This window comes from Manacus candei, unplaced genomic scaffold, assembly GCF_025592945.1.
Source record: "Manacus candei isolate 608988 ecotype Guabito, Panama unplaced genomic scaffold, ASM2559294v1 h1tg000018l, whole genome shotgun sequence".
NCBI classification, from domain to species: domain Eukaryota; kingdom Metazoa; phylum Chordata; class Aves; order Passeriformes; family Pipridae; genus Manacus; species Manacus candei.
Window position 1 is genome coordinate 5,639,639 of NW_026138066.1, and position 26,656 is coordinate 5,666,294.

General features: G+C 54.2%; 2 protein-coding genes across 2 annotated transcripts; one reads left to right on the forward strand and one right to left on the reverse strand.

The window, feature by feature from the left end:
- The first annotated feature begins 241 nt into the window (after nt 1-241).
- On the forward strand, nt 242-12,557 carry PMM1 (phosphomannomutase 1). The gene is made up of 8 exons (XM_051784849.1): nt 242-366; nt 468-585; nt 1,444-1,520; nt 1,700-1,791; nt 4,034-4,133; nt 4,935-5,010; nt 7,767-7,882; nt 8,669-12,557. The coding sequence occupies exons 1-8, from the start codon at nt 298-300 to the stop codon at nt 8,789-8,791; spliced, it is 771 nt and encodes a 256-aa protein (XP_051640809.1). The 5' UTR covers nt 242-297; the 3' UTR covers nt 8,792-12,557.
- Nucleotides 12,492-21,540, reverse strand: CSDC2 (cold shock domain containing C2). Its single transcript, XM_051784846.1, has 4 exons — nt 21,280-21,540; nt 14,894-15,159; nt 14,509-14,631; nt 12,492-14,249 (listed from the first exon to the last, which is right to left on the reverse strand). Exons 1-4 carry the CDS (start codon nt 21,475-21,477, stop codon nt 14,087-14,089), a joined length of 750 nt encoding a protein of 249 aa, XP_051640806.1. The 5' UTR covers nt 21,478-21,540; the 3' UTR covers nt 12,492-14,086.
- Nucleotides 21,541-26,656: the final 5,116 nt, after the last annotated feature.

The following is a 26,656-nucleotide window of genomic DNA, read 5'->3' on the forward strand; positions in this document are numbered from 1 at the left end:
CAGTAATAACAGCAAATGTGAAAACACGCACCCCCACACCCTCCCTCCTCGAAACTCCCGGGTGCCTCGTTAGGGATCCATAGCAAAGGATTTAAGGAGAGAGCTGAAGCGGGGACGCCGTTCACGCCCGGCACATTAAGGCTGCGCTGGCGGGGCGATGGAGCCGCGGGGGCACATGAGCGGGGCCGAGACAGCGGCCGCACGTCCCGCCCGTGGGCGCGGGGAGGGCGGGCGGCCGCCATCGCCTCCCCGGCGCGGTCCCGCCTCCCGCCCGCAGAGCCCGGGCCGGCGGCGGGCATGGCGGCGGCGCGGGGCCGGGTGCTGTGTCTCTTCGACGTGGACGGGACCCTGACGCCGCCTCGGCAGGTAGCGAGGCGCGGGGGCGGCGAGCTTTTCTTGCGGGGGCAAGGTCAGCGTGGCGGAGCTCGTCCCGCTGGCTGCGGCCTCACCCGCTGCTTCCCCTCCAGAAAATCGAGCCGGAGGTGGATGCGTTCCTGCGGGAGCTGCGGGAGAGGGTGCTCATCGGCGTGGTGGGAGGCTCCGACTATGCCAAGATAGCCGAGCAGCTGGGGGACGGGGACGAAGGTGAGACGCGGCCGAGGAGGTCTCCCGGGGGTCACCTGTGCCCTAAATCCAACCCCAAGGCTGCCGCTGGGGAGGCTGGCGGCGCCCAGGCGGAGCTGCTGCTTGGCTCCCCCGCCCTCTTTGGAGAGCCGGCAGGGATGCTCCGATCCACGCTGCCGACTCCAGCGTCAGTTTTGTACGAGCTTCATCAAGGCTTTTACAGCTGCACCCCTCGATACAGCAGGCAGGAGCCTCCGGCAATTTTTGCCTCCCTGCTGCTCCATGTGGGGTCTCCGGCAGGTTCCACTAGGGACACGGGGTAGAATAGGGTAGAAGCCTCTGCTCCCTCCGTTTTTTCCTTCTCCTGCATGGATAACAAGCGCCACTGGGCTCCAAGCTCTGCTCCCGCTTCATTAGGGAGGCCGAGAAATTCCCGGCTGAGGCTGATTGCTGAGTCGCCAGTGCTGCGTGTCTGGGTTGCAGGAGGGGCTGGAGTTAGATAACCAGTAACCACATCACCCCGACAGCCTGGCAATGGGGAGGGCAGAGGAGAGAGCAGAGTAACACGCATGTATTTGAAAGCCTAACATTTTGGAGCCCTTATCTTCGTTTTGCAACTGATTCAGTCCGTGACCTCGGTCAGGTCGTTTCCCCCTGCGTGCGTCAGCTCTCCACCCGGGAACAGAAGATAATCTCCTCATCCACCTTGTGGAAAACAAGGAGAGTAGGAGGGTCAGTGGCCCTTTGCAGAGCACAGAAGCTGTGGAAAGTGTGGTACTAAGAAAGCAGGAGGATGCTCACTCAGCCCTGAGGCCAGTCCTTTTCACTGCTTTTCCCAGGCAATACTCATGTTTCCTCTTTTGCTTCCTTCCCCCTCAGTCATTGAAAAGTTTGACTACGTCTTTGCAGAGAACGGCACAGTGCAATACAAGAATGGGCAGCTGGTCTCCAAGCAGGTAGGTCCAGCTCCCTTTGTAGCCATGGCTTTCCTGCCCTGTGCCCTGCACGCTGTGAGGACCAGCGCCTGCCCCACCCAGCCTCTTCTCCCCAGTTGCCAGATCTAAATGTCCCACTCTTCTAGGTGGGCTTCCTAGGAAGTCAGGCATCTTCTTCACTTCCCCTTTTCTTCATGCAGGCCATTCAGGATCACCTGGGGGAAGAGCTGCTGCAGGATCTGATCAACTTTTGTCTCAACTACATGGCATTGCTGAAGCTGCCCAAGAAACGGTAACGGCCCAAGCGCTTGCAAATGGTAGTCATAACACTGAATTCTAGGGAGCCCTGGGCTCCAGAGCTCTCATAAACAGCTGAGCTACAGAGCTTGTCTTGCTTCAAGTTTTATCTTAGCATCTAGAGGCACTGTGTAGGATCACTGTCCTACTGGGCTAGGCAGCCTGGGCAAATAACGGAGGAGGGTCTTTGTTCTGAAGAGTCTGCGTTGTTTTAGCGTAATGCCAGTTCTTTGGCCCCTCAGATTTTCCTCCTGGGGAAGCAAGGTACAGCCACTGCACATATCCCATTTAGGACAATGGTGCCAGCTCGTTACTGGTCAGGGCATCAGGCACTATTGGTCCTATGAGTTTCCAAACAGGCAAACAATGGATCTTAAGGTGGGAAGTCCAGTGTCTGAGCACAGGGTTTCACACTGTTTCTAATCCAGTGTCACTGGCTGGCCCTGCCCTGCTCCCAGCCATGTGTTCCTGTCTGCTCTTCCCCTTGATATCCAGCAGCCAGAGGGGGAGCTGAGTTGGTACACCTCCTCTGAAGGAAGACCAGACCACTACCAGGACAGAAAAGGGTAGTTTTCCATTGGATCAGCTCATCCTGTTAGTACAGAAAGGAGAGGGAACAGATGGCATGAAGGTGGAAGGGTTGAGCAGGAGGACCTCTTTCAGAGGCAGCCTGCAGTCAAGCCAGGCTGGATGCAGAGTCAAACCCCACCTCAGACCACAGTTTCACAAATGCATGAGCCACCGAGTGCTGTTGGGAGCAGCAGCTCTGCCCTCCCCTCACCCTGGCTGGTTTTTTCCTGCTCTGCCCATGTGTTTGTACAGTGAACCTGAGCAGGTGAGCTGTTGGGTTGAGATTAAGCTGGTAAAAGTTGCTACACTGTGATCCAAGTTATTTGCTTGATATGAGTCACTATGTGACAATAAAAGGACTGGTGAGAGGGGCTAGGGTGGCTCCTTGCAACAGGACTGCTGGCTGAACAGGCCCCTGAAAGCACATGCTGGGACCCAGAACCCTCAAGGCTGTTTGGTTGCCTCACTGCTGTCTAGTTACCCAACAGCCTGGCAAAGTTTCAGCTCCCAAGTAGCTCTGTGGATTTAGGTTTATAGGATTTCTAGCAAACCAAGGACTTTAACCCACATCTCCCAAGTCTTGGCTTGGGGTTTGATCCACCAAACCCTGGGTGCTGCAGAGATGCTACTCCCAGGCTGCAGGCGTGGCTGCCTGTGTGTCTTTCCCCATGGTGTTCTTCACTGTGTAACGAGACAGGAGGGGGAGAGTTTTTCCTCGAGACTCACTTTATCACAGAGAAACAGTAGGCAGGGCTGGTAGGGACATCAGAGGGTTAAATGTGATCAGGAATCCTCAGCTGGACAGGGAAGGGGATCTCTCTGCTCCAGCTAGGTTTCCACAAGAGTTTCAGTCTATTTTCAAATTAGCAGTGCTGCCATCCCCTGTTGTTTCTGTCCCACCAGTGCTGGTACCTGTCTGGCCCCTTGACAAGCAAACAAAACTAGCTGGGTTTATAGCAGAGAGAAAAGAAGGTAGCAATTTTCTGCCAGCTCAGTGCTTTCAACCAGCCCACCGAGGAAGCAGCAGAGCAGTGATCCCAGCGCAAGGTGAGGGTGGCAAGCAGGAACTGGATGCTGTCTGTGCAAGCTTAGATACGAGCTGCAATCAGAGGTTCAGGGGTTAAATGGGAGATACGAAGGCCCTGATTTGTGGCCTATGAGGACACGAATTGCCTGATCGCTCCTCAGCCTGTTAGTGGACATCAGCAGTTGGTGGAGTTACACTGACCTGTGCTATTCCACTGCCCTAAGGTACTGCCACCTTCACAGCCCACACAATATTTCTTAAAAGCCTCATGGGGTGGAGAGGCCACAGTCTCATCAGGCAGTTGGTCCAGGCCAGGCAATAGCTGTCCTTGCAGTTATCACAACATTGGAAAACGTTACCTATCACCTCACTTAAGCTCCTTGCATCCAGCCTGTCCCCAGGGCACACAGGAACTGTTTATTCCTCTTCTCTTACAGTCTCTTTTTATAAAACTAGGCGCCCCAGGGGGATCTTAAGCAGCTGTTGTTGCCTAGTCCCTGCCTGGTGTGAAGCACCCATGAGCGGGCATGGCTTCTCTCCTCCTGCACATCCTTGCAGAGCCTTGCTAAGCAGTCATTCCCCTGTAAAGGTTGTTTTTCTCTCCCTGCCCCAGTAACCTTCTTCCTTTGCCCACCCACAGAGGAACCTTCATTGAGTTTCGCAACGGGATGCTGAACATCTCCCCCATCGGACGAAGCTGCACCCCAGAAGAGCGAATTGAGTTCTCTGAGCTGGACAAGGTACACGGGCCAGACTTGGGCTCACCCTCCCATTTGCTGGTTTTGCACAACCACAGATCTCAGGTCTTATGTGCTTCCCCCCTTCCCAAGGAGAATGGAGCCCAGCTCCAAGCTGCGCATATGCAGCAAAGTGGACACAGGACTGAGAGTCAGAAAACCCAAAGGGAAACACAGATGACTGGAAGAATTGGATTTCCTTGGGGACCACCAATATGAAGGGGTGGCCAGCAGGATTCCCTGTGCTGTGGGAGAGCCACAGGGAATAAGGCAGTTATTTAACAGCATGTTTCCTCATTTACAGTACCCAAAGACAGCCCAGCAGCTGTCTTCTCTCTCCCACTCTGCCAGCCCCAACAGAGCTGGAATTAATGGGCTTTCCAGACTCAGAGAGCCACAGCAGATCTGCTGGGCAGGTCTCTGGAGCGTTTGGCCCATGCTTATACCAGTTTCTGCCTGGGGGAGCTTTCTTGGGGTTGAGGGATCAATTGGTCCTTGCAAGACTTTTTAAGCAAAACTGGAGACTTTGGATTATGAACTGGCCTTCTGGGAAACTGAAACAGTTGCATTTCATTGCCAAGGAATGGCTGGGATCTGCTCTTCCCCATGGACTGAGCTGGTGGCCTTTTACTTGGACACTGGGCAGGACGGGTGGAAGTTGGCTAAATGGCCTAGGACAGGTGGGAAGGGAGCAGAACAATAAGGCAGAGTTGCCCAGCAGACAGGTTACAGTGGATTCTGAGAGACTGTCAGCATCTAATTTTTCAAACTCTCTTTCCTTCTCTTCCTCCTTATCGTCCACAGAAAGAGCGGATCCGGGAGAAGTTTGTGGCAGCCTTGCAGAGGGAGTTTGCTGGCAAGGGCCTGCGTTTCTCCCGAGGTGAGCTGGGGGGGCTTCCTTGGCTCTGTCTTTATCATGTTTTCCTTAAATTTTTGGGAAGGGGAGCGAGAATCCCAACTGTTCCCTCTGAGAGCCTGGAGACCTTGGGAAGAGCAGAAGGAGCTTCTAGTCCTGGAGAGGACTGCCACAGGGGCATCACATTTGCATTCATGACAGGGACACAGCAGAGAATAAACCGTGCTGCGGATTTGCCTCCCAGGGAATTGACCGGACAGGCAGATTTCCATGACATTATCCCTGCCTTAATTTCAGTTCATGGAGCCTACTGCTGCCCAAAGAGTCTGTTCTGGCTGAAGCATCAGCAACAGGGCAGCTAGCAGACCTCCAACAAATGCACTCCTCTCTAGGAATGAGACAGGATCCTTATATGTGTCTTGGCTCTGGGGTTTTCTTGGGAAGGTGGGCTGCAAGGGAAACATCTTTCTTCCTGGAAAAAGAGCTGACCAGGGGTAAGGAGTTTACAGCTCCATGCCATGGGCTTTTGCAGGGCCACTTCTTGGTGTGGCTCTTACAGCCAGTTTACTGAAGGTGAGGAACCAGAGGAGGGGCTTGAGCAATCCTGAGGGTCTGGCCAGGACAGGGAGAAAAATGAGGGTGTGTAAGTGGTGGGGATGATGCTGGAAGAAGACACTCTGCAGGGCAGGTGGGTAAGTGTGAGATAAGAAGGTGTTGTGTGTCAGCCCAGCCAAAGGGCAATGGGGTGGTGAGGCTGAGAGGCAGGGGGTGACACCCACTCCTGCATCCAACGTGGGCCAGTACCAAGGATCTGGTCCTCCAAGGGCTTTCCTCCGAGAGCCTCTGCTTGCCTTCAGCATCCTGCCAGGGGCATCCTGTGCTGCCCACAGCACTGACACACACTGTTTGTTACAGGAGACAAAGACAAGGTCCCTGCCACTGTGTCCCTGCAGGCACGGGGTGTGAGAGCAAAACAGTGGGCCTTTCTCCTCTGACTTTGGAAAGCTGCCATGAAGAGCCCAGGCCTGTTGTGTAAAAGCATGAAGGCAAGGGGAGCTGCAGGCCCCTTGCTCCTCCACAAAGAAAATGTGGGGGGCAAAACAGGGATCCAAAAACAGGAAACACAGAAAAGGGACCCTTCTGCCAAGCTGGCTTCATGTGCCTTCTCCCTGGCTGTGGAGGATGCAAGGCCCAGAGGTGGTGGGAGATCTCCCTGCAGCCCCTCCAGACCCCTGGTCTACTTAGGTGAGGGACAGTGCTGGCTGTCCTCCACACCACCTCTTCTTCCTTTGATTTTCTACCTGCTCCAGCTGGCATCAGGAGCCCCTTCTTGTTGCCCAGCTCTGTTTGAAAGGCAGGAATGCAGTGAAAGGCAGTACTTTTCACAGGTCAATGGCTTTGGATGCAAAACCAGGAAGGATTTTAATAATCAACCAAGTTTAGCTCCTGCTCAGATGCTGGATCCTGCTGCAAGCTTGGGGACATCCCCATTCCTGAGCTCATAGGGCACTTGCTCCCATTTATATCACAGTGCTCTGTCCAGGGCATCCTGTCTGGTTCCTCTGCTCCAAGCTGGACACACAGGCTCGAACTCAAGCTCCCTCAGGCTCCAAGGAGGCTTGGTTTGGGATCCCCAAACCAGTGGGGACACTCAAAACAGCCAGGGAGGGGAGGACCATGGCATCAGGACTTGCATGGTTGAGCAACCCTGGGAATTGGTGCCTGTCTACTCACCACCTTTCTTAGAGAGGTAGGATTATCATTTATGAAGGAGAGTGTGAAACGCCAGGGTTTCTGAGGGATACTCCAGTAGATTGCCTGGATAAGATGAGCAGAGACCTGGACTAGCTCAAATCCCCATTTCTCTGGCTCTGAGCGAGACCTAAACCTATATGTGCCCTAAGTCACAGGCTTTATTTTGGGAGGAACACGTCACCTGTCTTGGTGTTGGGACAAGCCTGTGCATGCAGTGGGGCACCTTGAGAGGACAGAGAAGGTACTGCCTCCAAGCACCCCCAAAAGGCAGCCCAGTGCTGGAGTAAACTCTACCTGGTCTAAGAGCAAGGGCTGGGAAGTTTGTTAACCCTTGGCTGTGGGTGTCCATGTCCATATGCAGACTCTCTGAGAAAACTCCCTGACCACTGTATGTTTGCCACATCTGACTCGGTGCCTCTCCAGATGCTGGCCACCCTCACTTAGGTCTTGTGTCAAGAGGTGATGGGCCAGGGTTGTGCCCCAGTTATGTTGATGGGCTCGTGGTACCTCTGTGGCAAGGTCCTTATCAGTGTGCAGAGACAGTGTATGGGAGCTCCCAGTCCCTGCACGGTTAAGGAGCATCAGAACAGTGGTTTTTGAAGGGCCAGTGATGTCCAGGCAGGAGCCTAGGAGAGAGCTTGGTGCCAGTCTCCAAGGTCATTGTCCCCTGTCGGGACATAGAACATGCTGGTGCTGTCCACAAGGCATGACCCCACATCTCCCCCAAAGATGCCTCTCTTGGGAGGAACCTGCTGGTTCCTGCTTGCCTGCAGGGAAGCTGTGCTAATGTCACCCCAGCCATACTGATGTCACTCCAGCCTGTTGTCATAGGAACAGCCTCTGCCACTATCCTAGCCACATGCCAAGAGAAACACCCAGGCAGAGCTGGTGGTGTTCGTGGCTGCTCTCTGGAGTGGTGGGTCCACACAGACATCCAGCTCCCTCCCATCCTCCTGCCCATCCCAGGGTGGGACACCCTGCCAGCTCCCAGTGACATTTCCCGATGCCCTCTCTTCTGCTGGCAGGTGGCATGATCAGCTTTGATGTGTTCCCAGAGGGCTGGGACAAGCGCTACTGCCTCAATGTGCTCGACGACGAGAGATTTGACACTATCCACTTCTTCGGGAATGAGACGACCCCTGTGAGTATTCCCCACTCGCCCCACACATGGCCACTTTCTCTCCTGCGTGGAGCTGCTCTATCACGGGTCCAATGGCTCGGGCATCGGCACCGATACAGACCTTTAGCATGAGGGAGGAAGATGCTGTCCTGTGGTGTGGTTTGTCATGGTCTCCATGATGGCAGCAGGCCTACTGGGTCACGGGGAAATCACCTTGGATTCACTGTGCTGGCAAGCAGGTCCACCTCAGCCTTGCTTTCCTTATCCCAGCATCCTTGGTAGGGTGGCAGCCACTCCTGCAGCCTGAATGACCCCAAACGCAAGCCCCCAGCACTTAGGAGAGAATTTCTCAACAGCAGGAACAGCTTCACCTTCCCTTTAGAGCAGTGGAGGATGATGCTTCCTTGCCGCTGGAGACTAGATTAATCATCCACTCAGCTCTTTCCAGATGCCAGCAACCTCTGCTCCCTAAATGTTCCCGCCCCTCCACAGGGGTAACCTATTAACCCCTCCACAAACAGAGCAGGGGTTAACCCCAGGCTCCTGGACAAGCTTTGCTGGTCTGGGACCTTCCCCATCTTATGCTCCTCCCCTGGCATTGAAGAGGGGAGGCAAAAGGGAGGGAGCACAATTCCCAGCCCCTGGGGCCAGCAAAATCCTGACTGCCCCTTTCCACCAGGTCCCTGCCTGCCCAGCTGCTGGCTCCCACCCCAGTTCCCCATGGGACAGAGCAAAATGCAGATTCACGGATGAGGTTGTTCTGGCAAGACCCTGCTAATGCTGTCCCTGTTTTCTATTCCCCTGCAGGGAGGGAACGACTATGAAATCTATGATGATCCCCGCACTGTGGGACACAGTGTCCAGTCCCCCCAAGACACGGTCCAGCGATGCCGCGAAATCTTCTTTCCAGAAAGAGCCAATGAGTGCTGACTGCCAGGTCCTTGCAGCCCTGCCCCAGTCCCACCCTCTCCCCCCACCAGGAAAAGCACCTTGATTTGAGGAATCTGCTCAGGGTAGACCAAAACAACACCACAGAGCTGGTGAGGATGTAACACGAGTGCGGGTGGGTGGCAGGAGGGAGCCTTTAGCTGAGCAGCCCTTTGGCACTCCCCATCTGTGGCTGGGGGTTGTAGTACCAGACCCTCCTCGCCTTCAGAGAAACTTCTCTTGACAGTTCAGCTGTGGTGGGCGGTGATGCAGATGCTTTTGTGGTTGGAAAGCATTCGAAAGGGCCAGTCGAGAGCGTGTGTGTGTCTGCTCCATGCTCCCTCTCCTCTCCTTTTCCACTCTGTTTCTCTTAACAGTTCTGCATGAGGGAATATGCTTCTCACCTTTCTCTCTCCCTTGCACCTTGGCCTGGGAGGCCAGGACTACTGAGGCTGCTGAGGCTCCAGACATTCACGGGAGCTGCTCCAAGGCAAGAGGCCAGGGAGGCTGTTTGCTCCAAGCCTGTGGTACGAAGGAATAGTTGCTATCCCAGCTTTTTGCACCATTGTGCATTCTAATGGAGACGTCACCATTAGAATGCCCTCAATGCCACACTGTGCCAGTCCTTCCCTACATGTGACCTGGGAACGATAGCTTTGAAATGTCTGGGCTGCTGCTCTGAGCTTTGCTCAGGTACATGAAGAAACCAGTTCTTCTCTTTAGCTTACAAAACCCCCTAGGGTTTATTTTCTATATTATTATTCTATATTTTCAAGTCAGACCTTGCCTGGCATGGCTGGAGGATGCTGACACCTGGTGTGTGCAGAGCATGCTGTGGAGCAGTTTGGGGCAGAAGGCTTTCCAATGGTCTTCCCAATCCCATGTCCATTAGGTGTCAGAGATCACAGAATCACAGAATTGTTAGGGTTGGAAGGGACCTCTAGAAATAATCTAGTCCAACCCCCCTGCCAAGGCAGGGTCACCTAGAGTGGGTTACACAGCAATGCATCCAGGTAGGTTTTAAATGTCTCCAGAGAGAGAGACTTCATGACCTCCCTGGGCAGCCTGTTCCACTGCTCTGCCACCCTCTACATAAAGATGTTCTTCCTCATGTTGAGGTGGAACTTCTTCTGTTTATGGCCATTGCTCATTGTCCTGTCACTGGGCACCACTGATAAGAGTTTGGCACCATCCTCTTGGCACCTGCCTTTGAGGTATTTTTGTGCATTAATGAGATCCCCTCTCAGTCTTCTCTAGACTAAACAGGCCCAGCTCCTGCAGTCTGTCCTCATTAGAGAGATGTGTCTGTGTAAAACCTTAACCCAGGGCATTCATAACAGACCAAGTCCCCTTGCTTCCCAGTGCTCAGCTTTCCATCCTGCTCCCAAAGATATTTTCAGAGAGGGCCAACACAGGCCAGACATGGTTCATAGTGCCAATGGAAGTACCCCCCAAGCAGTGCCCTCCAGGCTTGCTTTTCCACCCTGTCTCATCCCACACACTCGGTTTACATGGTTATCTTTAGGGAGACAGGATGTCTAGTGCAGCCATTGCCTGTCCTGTTCCTCTCCTTGGATCTTCGTGGATTGCAAACTCACATCTCTCCCTTGACCTTCTCCCTCCTTTTATTCCCGGCAGTTATGTTGGGATGTGTGGCCACACTGGTAACACTAGTCACAATTTAGTGCTCAAAAGGAGCTGAAGGATCCATCCCCTCCAGGGAGGTGTCCTGCTTGTAGCTCTTCAGGGCACGCATTTGTGGACCTGCAGAGTGCTGGAGGTTCATGCAAACTCCCCACCATTGCTCCTCAGGAGCCTTTCTCACCCCATCCCTGCTGGTATGGCACCGCCCTGTCTCTTAGTCCTGTTTTTTCTCCCCTTTTTCTCCTCTTCCTGCTCTCCTTGCCATTGCTCTTCATCTCCCACTAGCAGCTGGACTGCAGAGAGAAGTTTCACAGCTGCCTACTGCCACCTAAGCAAGGCACCACCATCTTCCTCAGGTGAGATACACTGGTGCTTTTAGACACAGGGCAGGGCTCCCCCATTGCCATGGACAGAGTCCCAAGTGGCTGCCTGGCCACAGGAGCAAGGATACTGTATGACCAGCGCTGGTGGGGTACTGTCTCCTCCACTTGATTGCACATCTTAACTACAACACATCAGATCTCTGATGCATCACATTTGCATGAGTGCAGCTGTCTGCCTGGCATCTGGAAATCCCCAACAAATGCACAAATTCCTCTTTCTACCCAGAGAAGATTTCTGTGTGGGAGAAGAGGACCTGTTGGAGAAGCCTGAATGCAGGGTACCCATTTCACAGGTCACAGGTTTTGGCCCTCCACTGCAACCTTCATGGAGGAGTTGTGTTTTGTGGTTCCTCCTTCTGTGTTTCACTGTGGATCAGTTATGTGTGAGTCTTGGGGAGTTTATTTTTCCTGTAAGTCTATTCAAAGCCAGCTGGACCTCTAGTGAGTTTAGTTGTTAGTGAAGAGCAGGGCCTAGCCCTGACAGTGTGGGGCACTGTGGTGGCCATGGGGACTGAAATGAAGGGAAAGGCAGGCTCTGTCCAAGGCTGCTCCTGGTGGGAGTATGTCCCTTGCTCAGGGTAGGGGGAGTTGCAGGTTGAGCAGAGCAGAGACAGACATGACCTTTGAGGCACCAGGCATCGCTTTCTCAGCTCAGGAGCTCACTTGTGCATGTGTGGGATCAAGTTCAGGAATCTTCCCCATTCCGCTCTCTTATACCAAGCTTGGGCTAGTTGAGGGCATCTCCCACCTGGAGACCCAAGAGGCCAAGAGGGATGAGGAGGATGGTGGCATCAGAATTAGCTGGGGCAGCCCCAGGGTCTCAGAGCCACAGAATGGTTGAGATCGAAGGGACCTCTGGAGATTCCTGGTCCCACGCCCCTGCTCAAGCAGGGCCACTGAGAACCCTGGCTGCCTGTGCTGTGCTTTTGCAGGCAGGGATGATACAGGGATGGGAGCCCCATGCCTAGGGGACGGTTCACGCCTGTCCTTGGGACCCCTTTGATGCTCCTGTCATGGTGAGTGCCCACAGGAAGCGGGGGTTTCTCCCTGTGCATGACAGTGATCAGGTGTGGCAGGCCCCACGCCCGGGACTGTCTTGCTATGTGGCTCCATATCCATGCAAGATGGGCAGCTCCTGTCTGGCTGATACCAACTGTTAAATATATTTAAATACATAGATACATATATTAAAAAAATTAAAATCAATCCTATTAAAGCCACAACACACAGCAGTTGGAGGCAGCATGTGTTTTGTGCTGGGCTGTGGGGGTGAAAGGCAGCCAGATGGCCGGCAGCCACACTTCAAAATGCCCACAGGAGCGAGGGACCAGCCTCGGTCCTGGTCACCCCTCATGGTGAGCAGCAGCCTCCCGTCCCAGGCTCACAGTGTGCTCCCCGTGAGCAAAGGCTGGAGCACTCCCAGCCACCCAGGACATACTGTGCGGAGGTGGATGAATCTGTTCTGACGTCTGGAATAATCCCTGGGTGCTCCAGGTCCTCTGCCTGAGAGAATCACCAGCATCCCCGCTGTGACACACACGCAGAGGACAAAAAGCCAGGAGGGGCAGGGCTCATGGGAAACTCACTTTTAATGGTTTATTGCCAATGTTACAAAGGTTGACACATGGTCAGACAGGCGGGAACCACACTGGAGTTGTAAAACCAACAACAACGAGTCTAGGGTTTTAGTTTATTTCAAAAAAAAAAAAAAGAAAGAAAAAATCAGTTTGCCTTGGCCAAGCTGACTGCATGTCCTGGGTATGCCTGGAGCCTGAGCCAGGGTTGCCACAGCCCCTGGAAGAGCCAGGCTTTGAGTTGGCAGTGAGATGGGTCAGAGGGTCCCAGGGCAGTTCCCACACTAGCCTGGTCTAGGGCAGCATGTGGTGGTCCTCCTAAATCCACAAGGCCCAGCTGTCCTGCACAGCACCAGCCCTGCCCCACTCCTCTCCCCGCTTATCCCTCTCAACAACAGCGGTGGCAAGAAAGGTGGCAAACACCCCTCTCTGTCCATGCTGAGGACCAGCAGTGCTGGCACCTCCCGCTGAGCACTTGCCCCAGGAGTTGGCTATCACCTCCTGCCCTGCTCAGGGGGGCTGCTGGCACCCCACTGTTCCCAACCCTGCTTTGAAATAAATCCTTTAAGATGCTGATAATTCCCAGAGCATCAGCACAGGTGCTGTTCCCCTGGAATCAGCTCAGGACCAGCCCAGTGCACATTATCCTTGTCCCTCCCTGGAGCTGTGCGAGCCCACCTGGCCAGGGTATGGCGGAGAAGACCAAAAACTAAGTTTGTGCTTTGTATACGAGACCCTGCCTACACTGAGGGGCTGGGGAGGAGGTGGCTGTGTTCACCCCACAGCTGAGGCTACTCAGACCCCTCAGCCCCTCACCACCCCAGCAAGCTACAGACATGCACACACACACACACACACATGCGCGCGCGCACGCATGGGAAGAGGGGTCCCCAGGGGGCTGGGGAGGCAAGGGGAGGAGGAGAAAGTGGCCATCTCCCCAAAACCATGTCAGCACCGAGCCAAGAAAAGCGCACTACTGGCCCAGCAGTGGTGGGGAGCACAGAGGTGCCAAGTGCCCCCTGCCTCATGCCCAGGTGCAGCCCCCCAGGCACAGCAACAAGTGCCCCCAGAGCCCTGCCAGCAGCTGTTAGTCTTGTAAAACTAAATCTTTGCTTCCTATAAGTCACTCACCTCCTCGTGGTACCGGTGACCTGAGATCTTATGATGGAGGGATGTGGCTCAGGTGGGTGCTGTGAGCTGCCAGCGATGGGGATGGGTCTCAGACACCCAGATCCTGCACAGTGATCTGTCATCCCACACTGCCCTGTTTTGCCTCTGCCCCAGGGCATGTCCCAGTGTAGACCAAGTGGGATGCCCATCTTGCCAGAGTGGGATTCAGGAGGATGAGCCTCCCCGTGCCCCCTCCTGCTCTCAGCACCTGCTTCAGCCCAGGGCAGCTGGAGGACTCTGTTCCCCATGGCCTCAGGGGGCAAGGAATAGGGGACATGGGGCTCGGTGCTGCCCCCAGAGCTGGGGGTGGCCAGGGAGGGCTCTGCTTCCCCTGTCCCCCTCGACAGACACTTACAAACACACACAGAGAAAGGAAACCGTAACCTTATAAAAGACACTGAACGCAAATGCCTGCAAGTTTGGGGGCAGCCCCGGCCCCATCACCGCCTCGGCTCCCCCCACGCCCCCTGTGAGCGGCCGGGCAGGCTTGCTCCATGGGGCTGAGTGGCTGGCGGCCCTCCGGGCGCCTAGGAGCCGATGATCTGGCCAGACCATGTCTCGTGCTTCGTGTGCGGCGCCAGGTTAGTGAGGACCACCTCCACCGCCTGGAACTTCTGGTTCTTGGGAGGGATAGGGCAGACCTTGTACGTCACCTCATCCCCCTCCACCGGGACGTACTCCCCCTCGATGCTGTGGGAGAGGAAAGGAGAGATGGTGGGGCTGTGGCCAAGAGACAGACCCCTGCCCCAGACCACCCAGAACCAAGGAAGGCACCCGACCCACCAGCTGTGCCTTGGGAAAGAAAACCCACAGGTGATGAGGGATAGAGGACAGGAAGAGCCCCATTCCCACCCAATGGAGACATCCATGCCCCAGCCCACAAGTCTCCAGCCCCATGCTGGCATGGCTCCCCCGGGGTGTTCTGGCACCACACAACCCCGGGACTTACTCAGACACATGCACGAAAATGTCCTCTGTGCCGTTCTCAGGGGTGATAAATCCATGTCCCTGGGAGCGAGAGAACTGCTTGCAGACGCCTTTGAAGACGGGACCGGCAGAGGCACGCGCCGTCCTGCGGGAGGAAAGGGAAGGAGATTTTTCACTGGTGGCACTCACCCGGGGGGCAGCACAGGGAGAGGTTTGCTATGAACACATGATGCCCCCTGGGAGAGCGCACGGCACCCACCCGCAGCACCCTTGGCAGGTGTGTGCAGCAATGCCGGGTGCTGCATTGGCAAAGTGCACCGGTGTAAAGGGCTCTGCAGGTACTGCAGGTGACCACAGCCCCTGCTTAGCTCAACTGGACGGTCCCAAACCCGAAGCCAGGTACTTACGCCGAGTAGGTCCTGGTCCTCTTGGTGGGGAGGGGACTGGGCAGGTCCCGCAGCAGGAGGTTGCCTCGCTCCCAGATGCGGCTGCCCTCCCGCTGGAAGGGGAAGGTGGGCCACACTGGTGACTTGGGGGAGTGCAGCGGTGGCACCGCTGGCGGGGCGCTGGGGTCCGAAGACATGGTGGGACCAGCGGGCTCCTCCGTTTTGGGGGCAGGTGGGCGGGTGGCAGGAGAAAGGACACCCGGGCGTGCGGGTCTACTGCTGGTGACCTGGGGAGCAAAAGGAGGCGGAGGTTACAGGCCCTTCTCTGGGGCTTTTGGCAGGGACAATTTGCTGTCAGGAATTGCCCCTCTGCTCCCAGCCATCTGTGGGAGCAGGCAGCATGCTGCCAGACTTCTGTATTGGACACCAACCCCCAACACTAGGAATTGCCCCTGGAAGTCTGAGATGTTCCAGCAAATCAATCCCAAGGGAAGAGCCTGGTTTGTGGCTCATTTACCAGGATAATCCCATATATTTGAGATGAAGTCACTAAAAAGCACAGCCTGGGAAAAGAAGCAGTGGAACATGAGCTGCCACCAGCAGGGACCATTTTGGGAAGGATGCCCATGCAGTGCCAGCATGCCTGGGTCTCCAGTCTCAGACTCTGAGAACTTGTCCCAGCCTGAGATTTCTAATAAAAGAGTGAAGGAGAAAAGCTGAGACAATAGGTAGGTCAAGGCCAGGGGTCTGGGGTCTCCCTAGCAGAGGAGGTTGCCTCAGCCCTATAGGATTTAGGACCAAACTCCAGCCCCAGCCAGCGGCACATTTGTACAGGAAGGGACACCAGCAGGCTGTGATGGGGCTGCCAGCAGCCCTCACACCCCTTCAGCACCTCAGTGAGCCACAACACAAGCATAGCCTCCTGTTGCTGCCATCATTAGGCTCCAGTTTTTGGCTGGCATCATGCAGTTTGCAAGGAGTTAAAGGGGAAGAAACCCCACAAAGGTGTCCTGTCAGAGCAATTGTGGGCACTGTTGTCCTTGCTGAAGCACTCCAGCATGAAATTGGAGGGGTTGTGCACTTCTAAGCCTCCCAGTGAGATGCGTGATCAGCACTGCAGCCACTTGCTCAGAAAGCCTTTGCTCTGATGATTTCCAATCAGTCACTGCATCTGACACTGGTGCCTCTGTCCTGGGGTACCCCACACCAGTGGCTGCTTGGGGGCACCTCTCTTTGGGTGTGCTAGGTGAGGGGGCTCACCCATCTCCATCACTCCTCAGCCTTGGGGGTTTTCCCATCACTCAGAGCCTGTGGAGCCTGTGGAGCCTGACATCCTATAGACTTACCATCCCCTTCTCCACCACCCACTTCAGCCCTTTCCCACCCCACTGGGGCGTGCAGCATCTTTTGGGATGACACCTGCACACACCAGGAAACCCAGAGAATATTTAATTTGTTTTCTGACTCACTGTGGCCCCTTGAGACACGAAGGCCCTGGGGGGATGTGCAAAAGGGGGTCACCTCCACTCTGAAATTAGCAGGCACCAAGGACATGGAAAAAGATTTCTAGAGCAGCTGAAGTTTCAAGGAGGGACTAGGCAATTTCTGCTCCCCTCACCCACCTCTGCTTGCTTCCCCTGCCAGGGGGTCTGCCTGCCACTGGATCCCCACTGCTACCAGTCCAGCTTGGATGCTGCCATGGGATGCTGCCCATCTGGGACTCAGCTGCCCCCTCTCAGCCTTGCAGAGCTTCACCTTCAGATCCAGGTGGCACAGCCCACACTGGAGTCCTACCCCAAGACAGAAGCCACCATGTTCCTCTGCCCTCCAAGATGACTTCCAGTCACAGCCACAAACCCCTCCAAAATGTCTCTCCCCTCGCTGGCTCCCCACCTACCCCCACACCAAACCCTTCCTGTGCTTCAGTGGCTCCCCTCTGCCACGAAGCAACTGGAGTATGCATGTTTGTCTTCTGCTCCACATCCCACTCCACAGAGGAGCTCCTTGGCTCCTGGCCCAACAGGCTCAGCATCTCCTGCCCCCATGCCCAGGTTCAGCATCTCTCTCCCCTACACCCAGGCTCAGCAACCCCTTCTCCCGTTCCCAGGCTCACCTCTCCTTCCCTGACATCTGTGGAGCTTGGAGAGGCTCAGGGAACACCCAAATGCGACACCCCAAAGCCAGGCCAGACATCAAGCAGCTTCATGGCTCCCGTCTGTGCCCCCATCTGTGTCCCCATCCAACCTCCCTGCCTGTGCTAGCGAGCAGTCTGGCCACTTAAGGCCAGCAAAATGCAGGATCCATCGCCTTCCCAGTAGGTGTCAGGGCTGTAGGAGTAGGATTATTTGGGGGAAGCAGGGCTGTAGGAGTGGGATGGTTTGGGGGGAGTGGCCCTCAGTTCTCTGCCACATCATGAAGCCGCCACTATGAAAATGGCCTCACCATGACGTACCTCCTCTGTGTGCGCTTTCACTGACAAGGCCTTTCCATTCCCCCACCAGATTAGGGACAATGGAGGGTATTTAACCTGAATAACGATGCTTGGAGCAAACTATTAGTATGCTGAGGGAGCTGGTTGGCATCCATAAGGGGCTGGAAAAATGGAAGTTTCCCAGAGGCTAAAGAAAAGTAAGAGGCAAAGGGGAAGGGGTGTGCAGGAGTGGGAGCCTTGCAGGAAAAAAATGCTGTGGGCTGGTGAAGTGGCAACCAAGAGTGGGTTTGCTCCAGGTTCACCTGTGGGAGCAGCCCAGGCTCAGGTGCCCTGGAAGGCTCCCTGGTTTGGAGGACGAGGAGTGGTCAAGAACAGTAGCATGCTGGGCATCACTGAGGAGGCAGACAATCTGATCCCGAGGGCCAAGGACAGAAGCAGAGGGTGCCCTCCTGGGCTGCTGTTTGCCCCCAGGAGCTGAGCTTGCTCCATGTGGGAGAACGAGCTGGACACAATCACTCACAGGCACTCTGGGGGGGGCTCTGGCTGGCCCATGGGGATGTGGGAGGGAACCCTGATGTGGGATGGCTTCTTACTGGGATAAGCACAGGGATAGGGCACAGCAAGGCTGTGGGATCCCCATCCTTAGGGGTATGCATCCCCCGGACACGTCCCTGAGCTGCCTGCTCTAACTTCTGCTTGGAGCAGGGGCTGGAGCAGGTTCCCCTGTCCTGCAGCCATGCCAAAGTTGTCTCCTGCAACCAGCATGCACACTCTGCCCCTCTTCAGCAGATGCTGAACAAGCATCCCAATTCTGTGGGTCAGCCTTGGTGCCCAGTGGCTGAATGCCTGGTTTTGCTGGTGCTGGTGAAGCTGAGGACTTGGCACCACGTGAGACTCCAGAGCAGTATCCTACCTCCTACCTCACTGAAATCCCCACAGCAAACAAAGGGACTGAGGAAATTAAACTCAGGGCAAAAGTGGGCTGAGAGAAGACAGGGGACACAAGCATATCCTTGCCAGTATCTCCTCCCCTCCCAGCCCAGCCAGAGGTCAGGGAAAACCTTCCTGTTCTCTCCTTTCCTTTCTGTGCTCCATCCCACCATCTCCCCAACCCTTTCTCCACATCGAAGCCCCAGCAGGTGACAAGGAGGAAGCACCTGGGCACAGGAGGCATTTTTACCCTCTCCTCCATCTCCCGTGGTCATGAGAACCCCTGTTGGGGATGAGAGCATCTCTCTCCACCCCAGGATTCTCCTAGCCTGGCTAACACCACCCACGACACTGTGTCCACTCCACACATATATACAGTGCAGGGATGAAATCCGGGTCACTTTGAAGAAGAGGAGAGTCTGCAGCAGCCCAGCTCTGCCGTGGGGCATGGGAAGCCTTTCCAGCATAACCCCTCTCCACCATCACTGCTGGACCTCCACCTTGCTCCTCCCTGTCTCCCCTTGGTGGCTTTGCTCCGAGGGTCTCCCAGGGTGACCATCCTTCAAGTCAAAGAGGTGTGTGAGCAGCACCAAGCCCAGGGCTCCCTGGAAGGACACTCTTCATAAGAAACACCTATCACCCTGTCTGCCTTCCCCCCTCCCCAAAGAAACCATCTCAGAGCCAAACTCCAGAGCCCTCTGGTGACAGGGTCTCCTTTGGCAGCAGCAGCCAGCTTTGCTTTTATATTTTTCGGAGGGCAGGCTCCTGAGCTGGCAGAGCTGACAGTCGGGAGCGCTCGCAGGCTAAGGCAGGAAACCCAGGCCAATTAAGGCAGACAGGCAGTAGACACATCAGCTTTTATCTCAAGATCCAAGTACCCCATTCATCAACAGTGACTGAAAGGTCTGCGGTTTATCAAATAAAATCACTGTCTCTCTCCCCTTCTTTAAAGCCAAACACATTGACTTGGGTGCTGGCTGTGACCTTGTTTAACTAAACAGCCTTTCAAGGTCTCCTAGAAGGGGGGAAAGAGCCTTTTGAAGAGGCACCAGCCTCCGTCTGCTACTCCCCGTTCATTAGCAGCAGCGAAGAAAAACCCCTCACACGTCCCTCACCCAGGCGGGGGAATACGTATTTAATTAGCTTAATCGCCCTCGGTGAGTCGGCCCTCCCGTGCGGCTTCTTTGTGCTCCTTCCCATTCGCTGGAATCCCCGGGATGCCCAGGATGGATGGGAGGATGGGTGGCCGCTCTGCTGGCGGCCGTCACGCTCCGGCTGTGGACGTGACCCTTCAGCTGGCCTGTCGTCGCCTTTATGGGCTGTTCCCTTTCACGCCGCTGCTTCTCTTTGTAAATCCCCAGCTCAGATGCTGTCTGCCACAACACTCCCGAGTGCCACTGCTCCCCCCACCCCAGCCAAGGAGCTGAATATTTTCCCTCAGCTGCCTTTTCCAGCAATCTTCTGCCCGGGCTCTTCCATGCCACTCGCCATCATGTTTTCTCCACCCCTTGCAACTACCAGTGGCCTCAGTTTAGGAGTCAGGTTTACCACCCCTCTCAATCCACCCCAATAGAAAAAAAGGTCTCTGTATGTCAAAAAGACACCCCATCTCCACAGCCAGCTGCCAGTAGCCATCTTCTCACCCCACAAAGCAGGGAAAGCAATGCTCTGGCCCGCTGCCATCCTTGGGGAGGCTGATGCCCCCCCAGACCCAGCTTGTCTAGACACAGGCTGAAACAGAGAAGAGCTACACCCCTCCAGACGCACGAGTGTGTCCCCAGGGCTCGATGCAAAAACAAAAATCCCATTTTTCAGCTGCTTGGCATATTCACCTGCCGAGGGACCCAACAAAAACATGGTGGCCAGCAGAAATCCCAGGGGGGCTGCCATGAAGGTCAGGAACAAGCTGGGGAACAAGGATGGCTCCAGGCAGTGGCTACCATGAAGAGGGCCATCACAGCACTTGCTGGACTGTGGTTCTCCATCCTCCCTTCCTTGGAGGAAGGCTCACAGCCTCGATGTCTGGCAGGTTTTTATAAATGCTGTCTCTGTCCGATGCTAATGAAAGCCTCTCAGCTCCCCCCGTTCCCTTTTTTGGTTACCAGATCATGCTGTTAAGAGTTAAATACCAAGCAAAGCAATTTTCTCATCTACCCTGAGTGTTACAAACCCCTTTGCTGAGACAAATTACTATAGGAAAAATAAAACTAGGCGGTTTTTGGGGAATGCACACTGACAGCGTCCCCTCCCCAGCTAAGCCAATCACGCTCCCAACTTCAGAGATCTTTGCTGAGATAGTCTCGCCTACGATACAGCCTGCTTAGCGCTAAAATATGAATGTCACCTTTATGGATTGATTATAAAAAGCTCCCCTAGTCAGTGCTGGGCTGCCCAGTTCTCAGGGAGGCCATGGGGGAGAGCAAGCAGGCTGAGAGATGCAGAGGAGAAGCAAGGAGAGAAACCATCATGGAGGCTTGATTTACCTTTTAAGCATATATGCAAAATCATCACAAATACCGAGTTTGTGGGATCTGTTTGTTTTCTTGTGTAGGTTTTTATTTTTTAATTAGCAGAGTGTTCAAAGACGTGGTACAAACATCTTCCTCTGTGTCCTTCCTTCCTCCTTTGTGGATCTAACTTGCCATCAGCAGGAATAGCGCAGCCAGTCCCAAAGAAACACCAATTCAAGCCACATCATTATTAGTCTGCTTTAATAAGACGGATTTTTCACAAATTGCCTTCCCCTCACCCGGCAATCAGAGAGCTGGGTCCCAGCTGAGCTCAGACCTCCGTGGCAAAGCCCTGGATTATTTGCCCCCCAGCCAAAGCAGACGTGCAACATTGCCGCCGCCACCCCCAGGGGAGTTATTGTTCCTGAGGCTGGTAGGGAATAACCAAACCGCAGGGAAGTCACGCTTCACCCTCGCACCTCTCCATCGTCAAAAGGAAAAAGCAGGTTTGAAAGAAAAAGGTGGTGCGTGAAGTTTAACCTCCAGCTACAATAGCCCGGGCACGCTAGATGGCCATTGTGCCTCCCCTCACTCACCTCCTTAGCAGCGACGGGCTCCTTGGAGCTGCGCTCTGCAGAGCATCGGTGCTCGGCGGGGCCGGACACTGCCCCGCTACCTTGCGAGGAGCAGCGGTGTCGCCCGCAGCCCGGCTCCGGGGGGCTTCCTCCGGCTGCCTGCTGATGGATCTGCGGTATCTGATGTGTGTATGATGTGCGCTTCGAACACACACGCATCCGCACGCCTTCCCCTGACGTCAGGGCCGGGCCAGGGGGAGCGGGCAGGTGGGAGGGATCAGCATGGTCATTTCTGAGCTAGGCTTAAAGGAGAAGGTCTGTATGGGGGGCCGGAGGTGACGAAGGTCGGCCCCGGGGGGCCGCGTCGCTCCGGTTGTGCAAGGTGACGCATATCAGTGGCACGGCCAGACGCAATGGGGCAGCCCCACAGGCTGCAGGGACAGAGGATGGGGTGTGGGAAGGCACCCGAGGCAGGGATGGGGACAGGAGGCCAAGTCTGGATGGGGAGGGGTCCCTCGCAATGGGTCAAACCTCTCCCCTGTCACCTCAAGTCTCACTGGTGCAGCTGCAACTGCTCTCCCCGCCTGCCCCAGCCTCTCTGCCCCCTGCAGCCCCCAAGCCCCCATGCCACAGACACCCCCGGTGCAGCAGGAGAGCACGGGGGCACATGCTGCAAATCCATCCTACTGCCTCGCTCCCCTGCTTTGGGCTCATAGCCAGCTGTCGCAAGCCCAGGTGCTTCTTAGGGGTCTCACTTCTATCAGTGCTCTGTGCCAATCCCCAGCCCCAAAAGATCCTTGTTTTCTGTTTTCCCCTGTGCTGATGTGACCGTGCTCAGGAGAGCCATCTCTGTGGGCAGAGGCAATGTCATAAATTGGCCCAAGACTTTCCCTCATAGGGGCACAGGGTGATGCAACGAGGACAGGAATCAATCGTTTGCTGATTCCACTGGGAAATAGGGCGAGGAGTAATGGGGTTTAAATTGCAAGAAGCAAGATTGATGTTAGACATTATGAAACGCTTTCTAACAGAACAGACAGTTAATTACTCAAGTAGATTGCCTGGGGAAGCACCAGAGTCTCCATCACTGGAGGTTTGTAAGAATAGGCTGGGTAGGCATACTTTGTGGGGAATTTAGGTGATAGCAGCCTCATTTTGGAGTAGAAGGGTGGATCACACCAGCACCTTATCACGCAGGTCCCTGTGATCCTGGGAAAAAATATACAACAACCTCAAACAACTATGGTGCAGTGTCAGTGCTGCTGGGAGCTGTTACAGCCATCTTGTGACATGGGGTGGTTGTGTGTTGCTTTTGTTTTCTTTAACTCATTCCTTGATACATTTTAAGTAGCTGAACACCATGGTGCCAAGTGGACCTGTTCCAACCCTGGGGGCTGCAGGGTGGTGTACAAGTTGTGTGGGAAGCCACAAGGCATAACACACAGTCAGGAGTCAGGCTGTATCCATCCATCCACCATCCATCCATCTATCCATCCAGGTACTGGGTGTTGATCTATGGCTGCCCCAGGGGCTTTGGCAGAGGGTTTGGATCACAAAGCACTTGTCTTTCTCCGGTCAATGAACTATAGTGCAGAAAAAGGCTCCATAGACAGAAAACACCAGGCCATGGCAAGGCCAATAAGAAGCACTGAAACCCCAAGTGCAGGTGGGTTCTGGCATTGCCCATCATGCTCTGCTTGTGGCTTTTCAAGTAGTTTTCTATGACAAAACAGGAGCCCTATTCCTACCATACAGACACCACAAAGCTCATCTCCCCAGTCTACCCTTCAAAACCTTGCAAAAGAAGGGGAGGAGACCCCAGCCAGCTCTCAGACTCTACTCTGAGTTTCTCCTGAGATGGCCTCTCCTCTCTTGTGGGACAGCTCTACACATCCAGACCAGGAGGGTCCTGAGCTGGAAACAGCTGGAGGCCAGTGCTGGGGATGTGTGGTATGGGCATGCCCTCTTCTTCCCCAGGCATTCATTTAACATTTGTACATTGAATATCAGAAATACCTGTACTTTCCCATTTGCTTTGTGGTATGCCAGGTTTACCTGTGTGCCCAATTGCATGTATTAAACAGTGTGAACTGAACAGAGGAGATGAGCGTCAGAGCCTGGCTCTCCCATTTAAAGGCTCTTGGTGGAAAAGGCACAGGGAACTCAAAGTATGTTTGGCTGGAAGGTGGCTCTGGGCATGCGCTGCAGCAGAGGAGGCAGAGAGTCTAAACAGGCAAAAATGATAAAAGGAGAAGAAGGGAAGCTTTGATCAAACAGAGAGTGGGAGTGGGGGTGCCAGAGATGCCTACAGAGACAGAAGAAAAGGCAGGAGTGTGGAGGACTTTGTACGTGAGAAGATACATAATTCCTTTGGAGTCAATCAAAGGAGGGCCAGAACTGTCTAGATGCAAATTACCACTCACCTCCCCTAGCATCCCTCAGCCAATTTTGCTCAAGAGCCATGGGGATGCAGGGACGGAGAAGATCTTAAACAAAGTAATTTGGGGGTTCCTTTCATTTTCCTCACAGGTTCCAATCCTTCAGGTAGCTTCAAATAGTATTTTCCAGTTTTCCTGTACAATCAAGAGAATGAGAAATGTCTGGAATTTTCTCTGAGGGACAGAAAAACTCTTGTGCAACCCCTGGATTCCAGCAGCTGAAGCTTCAAAAACACCAACCAACCAAAAAAAAAAACAAACCACGAACAAAAAAAAACCCAACCAGCAATGGAGAACCATGCTCCCAAATATTGGAAAAGCCCCAATACTGCTGAGAGAGACTCTGGAGACTTTATGGTTATGTGTGAAAAGGTGTGTACAGGCACTGCAGATTTGTGGATATTCACCATGTCAGTACTCCTGGAACAAAAAGAGACACTCAGCAAAACGAGGCTGGTTCCCACCATCTCCAACAGCAAGACACTTTAGCAACAGCATTAAAGATAGTGTAACTCTGAGCACTACCAATAGCTGAGACAACACCCATGTGGGGCATAGTTTGGCTTTTGTATATGTTTTTACATTGGAGACAGTACTTGTGAAATACAGAATTCCTTCAGGGAGAAAACCCAGATGGGACCAGAGCAACATCTGTGACGTGTACAACGGCCCAGGCACATGCCACTTGGGATTGAGGGGAGTTACCTGCAGAGGGTGAGACTGGAAATCATTTCCCACAACCTGGGATGTTACTGGTGGAGGCTGAGAAACTGGCAGGCAGGCTCAGTGCTGGTGGGGACTGTAGCCCAGTACTTGAGGCACTGAAGCTCATCCAACACTGCCATAGCTAACTTTCCACACATTTCAATTCAGTTTCCCCAGAGTAATAGCAAAGTACCTGCAAGTTTCACCAAAATACATTGTTGCATAGAGAAGAGGAATCCTGTCCTCCGTACTGAGGAGTGGCCTGCAGCATTCAGCCCTTGCTGGCAATCACAGAGCTGATACAGGAGAGAGAGATTCTGCAGGTCTTGCTTGGTGCCTGCACTTCACAAGACAGCAGACATAACCTGTTAAGACCCAAACCAATATGAAATGAGACCTTGCAGGCCTGCTGCTCACACAGCTGGTTTTGGGGGACTGCAGATCAGTCTGAAGGGAGATGTATCTGCTTTGTATTTGGCACCCAAAAGCCCCTGATGGGGCATAGCTATTGGAAGCATGAAAAATGTTAACCCAAGGACGGGCTAGAATGGAAGCATAATATAACTCTGTCCAAATCCACTTCTCTTAATCTCTCATGTTCTCCCAGGTATTCCAGTCTGCTCTTCCTCTGAACCCATGCCCCTATTTAACCTTACAGTTCTTATATACAAAAGCATCCAGAGTGATCACTGTGCCAAAATCAACAGTGTCTAAGTTCTGCCTCCTTGTGTGATACCAAGGCTATTTCTTCCCCTGCCATCAGAAGAAGGACAGGGTCGGGAACTATTCTCTCTTCTGAAAAAGTAGCTACAGACACCTGCGAAACCTGCAGTCCAGCTAAAGGTCAAACCTGGCACTGCCAAACCTGCATGAGGCCAGGACAGAACAGCAAGGGATGAGGCACGTGTGCCAGCAGAACTGTGCTGTGCCCAGATTAGCGCAGCAGTGACTGTAGTGTAGGAGAAAGGAGCCTTTGTAAGGTTCCCTGAAGTAGGACAAGAAGAGCAAGAAACACTGGGGATTTGGGTTGAGGTGTTCTGTTAGAGTGGTGTCTGCTGTGCTGGCAGCAGAGCATATTGCTGAGGCAGTAGATGCTGCTCCAAGAAAAATGCTGCTTTTCTCAGGTGACAGGGTAAATCTTGTTCCTGGGCCCCTCATTTAATACAAACACATCAAATATGTGCAGACCAGCCATGTTTATTTAAACAAAAAAACCCCCACAACCCAAAGATCCTGGTGAAACGGGAGTAATTGTGAAGAGATCAAAAACTCCTTGGCCAAGACAGGTATCTTTTTAACGAGGCCTAACCATGATATTTTCAACCTCATTCCCCCTCCGCCCCCCTCACCGTTGCAAGACAGCTCAACATTTAATGATTTCTTATCTAAAAGCTACGTTACTGTCCCACCACGCGCTGCTGGGGGGTGTGGGGGATGACACACTTAGCCTTTGCATCAAAGACATTATGCTGAGAGTGCAGTTTTGACTGTCAGCCAGGGATGTTTGGTTTTCCTGGCAGATCTTTTTTTAAACACACTTCAAACAACCTCCTTTCATTTTCCCCAATAAATCTCAGATGTTAGCACACCCCCTTGTTTTCTGCCATCCCTCACGCTGCTTCCCTCGCTGCAGAATGCACCAAGGCCTGAAAAAACTACCATGGGGGTTGGTTTCTTTTTGGCAATTAATACTCTGAAGTTATTGCAGCGCTGTGTGATGACAGTTTGCCCCTGACAATAACCTTGACCTAAGCACTGGACAGTCGGTGCTGTGAAGAACTTCCAGCTGCCAAGGGCACTATAAACCCACCCGGGTTTGTTGGAGAGGTGGGTAAACAGCTGAAGAATCGGCTTTCAGAGAGGCGCAGACTTTGATCTCTGCGACCCTGTCGGGGACTGAAGCTTATGCAAATGATAAATTAAATCACAATAACCCCGGTTGTGGATTGCTTCAACCGCGGCACGGGAGCCTCTGCCCGGGGCTGGGCGGGGGGAGCGGGGTGGACAGAGAACAACCGTGCACAGGGCGCCCGGTTGCTGAGCACATTTCCACGTTTATAATGACCAAAATCATGTCCCTCACGGGGGTGACCGGACACGGCCACGGACACCGCTGCGGTTATACCGGGCCAGGGCCCGGCCCCGCCCCCGCCCCGCCCGAGAAGGAACAAAATGGCCGCCGCTTCCCCCGCCGCTTCCCTCAGTGCGCGGGGCCCGCCCGCCGAGCACGATTGGCTGAGGCGGCGCCGGAAGTG

Bases quoted from the DNA above. Each gene is read 5' to 3' on its own strand.
- PMM1 (XM_051784849.1), top strand. From the start codon at position 298: ATGGCGGCGGCGCGGGGCCGGGTGCTGTGTCTCTTCGACGTGGACGGG. The intron at 4,134-4,934 runs GTACACGGGCCA...TATCGTCCACAG, and splicing joins AGTTCTCTGAGCTGGACAAG to AAAGAGCGGATCCGGGAGAA. The intron at 5,011-7,766 runs GTGAGCTGGGGG...TTCTGCTGGCAG, and splicing joins GGGCCTGCGTTTCTCCCGAG to GTGGCATGATCAGCTTTGAT.
- CSDC2 (XM_051784846.1), bottom strand. From the start codon at position 21,477: ATGCGTGTGTGTTCGAAGCGCACATCATACACACATCAGATACCGCAG. The intron at 15,160-21,279 runs GTGAGTGAGGGG...TTTGCTCCCCAG, and splicing joins AGCCCGTCGCTGCTAAGGAG to GTCACCAGCAGTAGACCCGC. The intron at 14,250-14,508 runs GTAAGTCCCGGG...CCTCTCCCACAG, and splicing joins ATTTTCGTGCATGTGTCTGA to CATCGAGGGGGAGTACGTCC.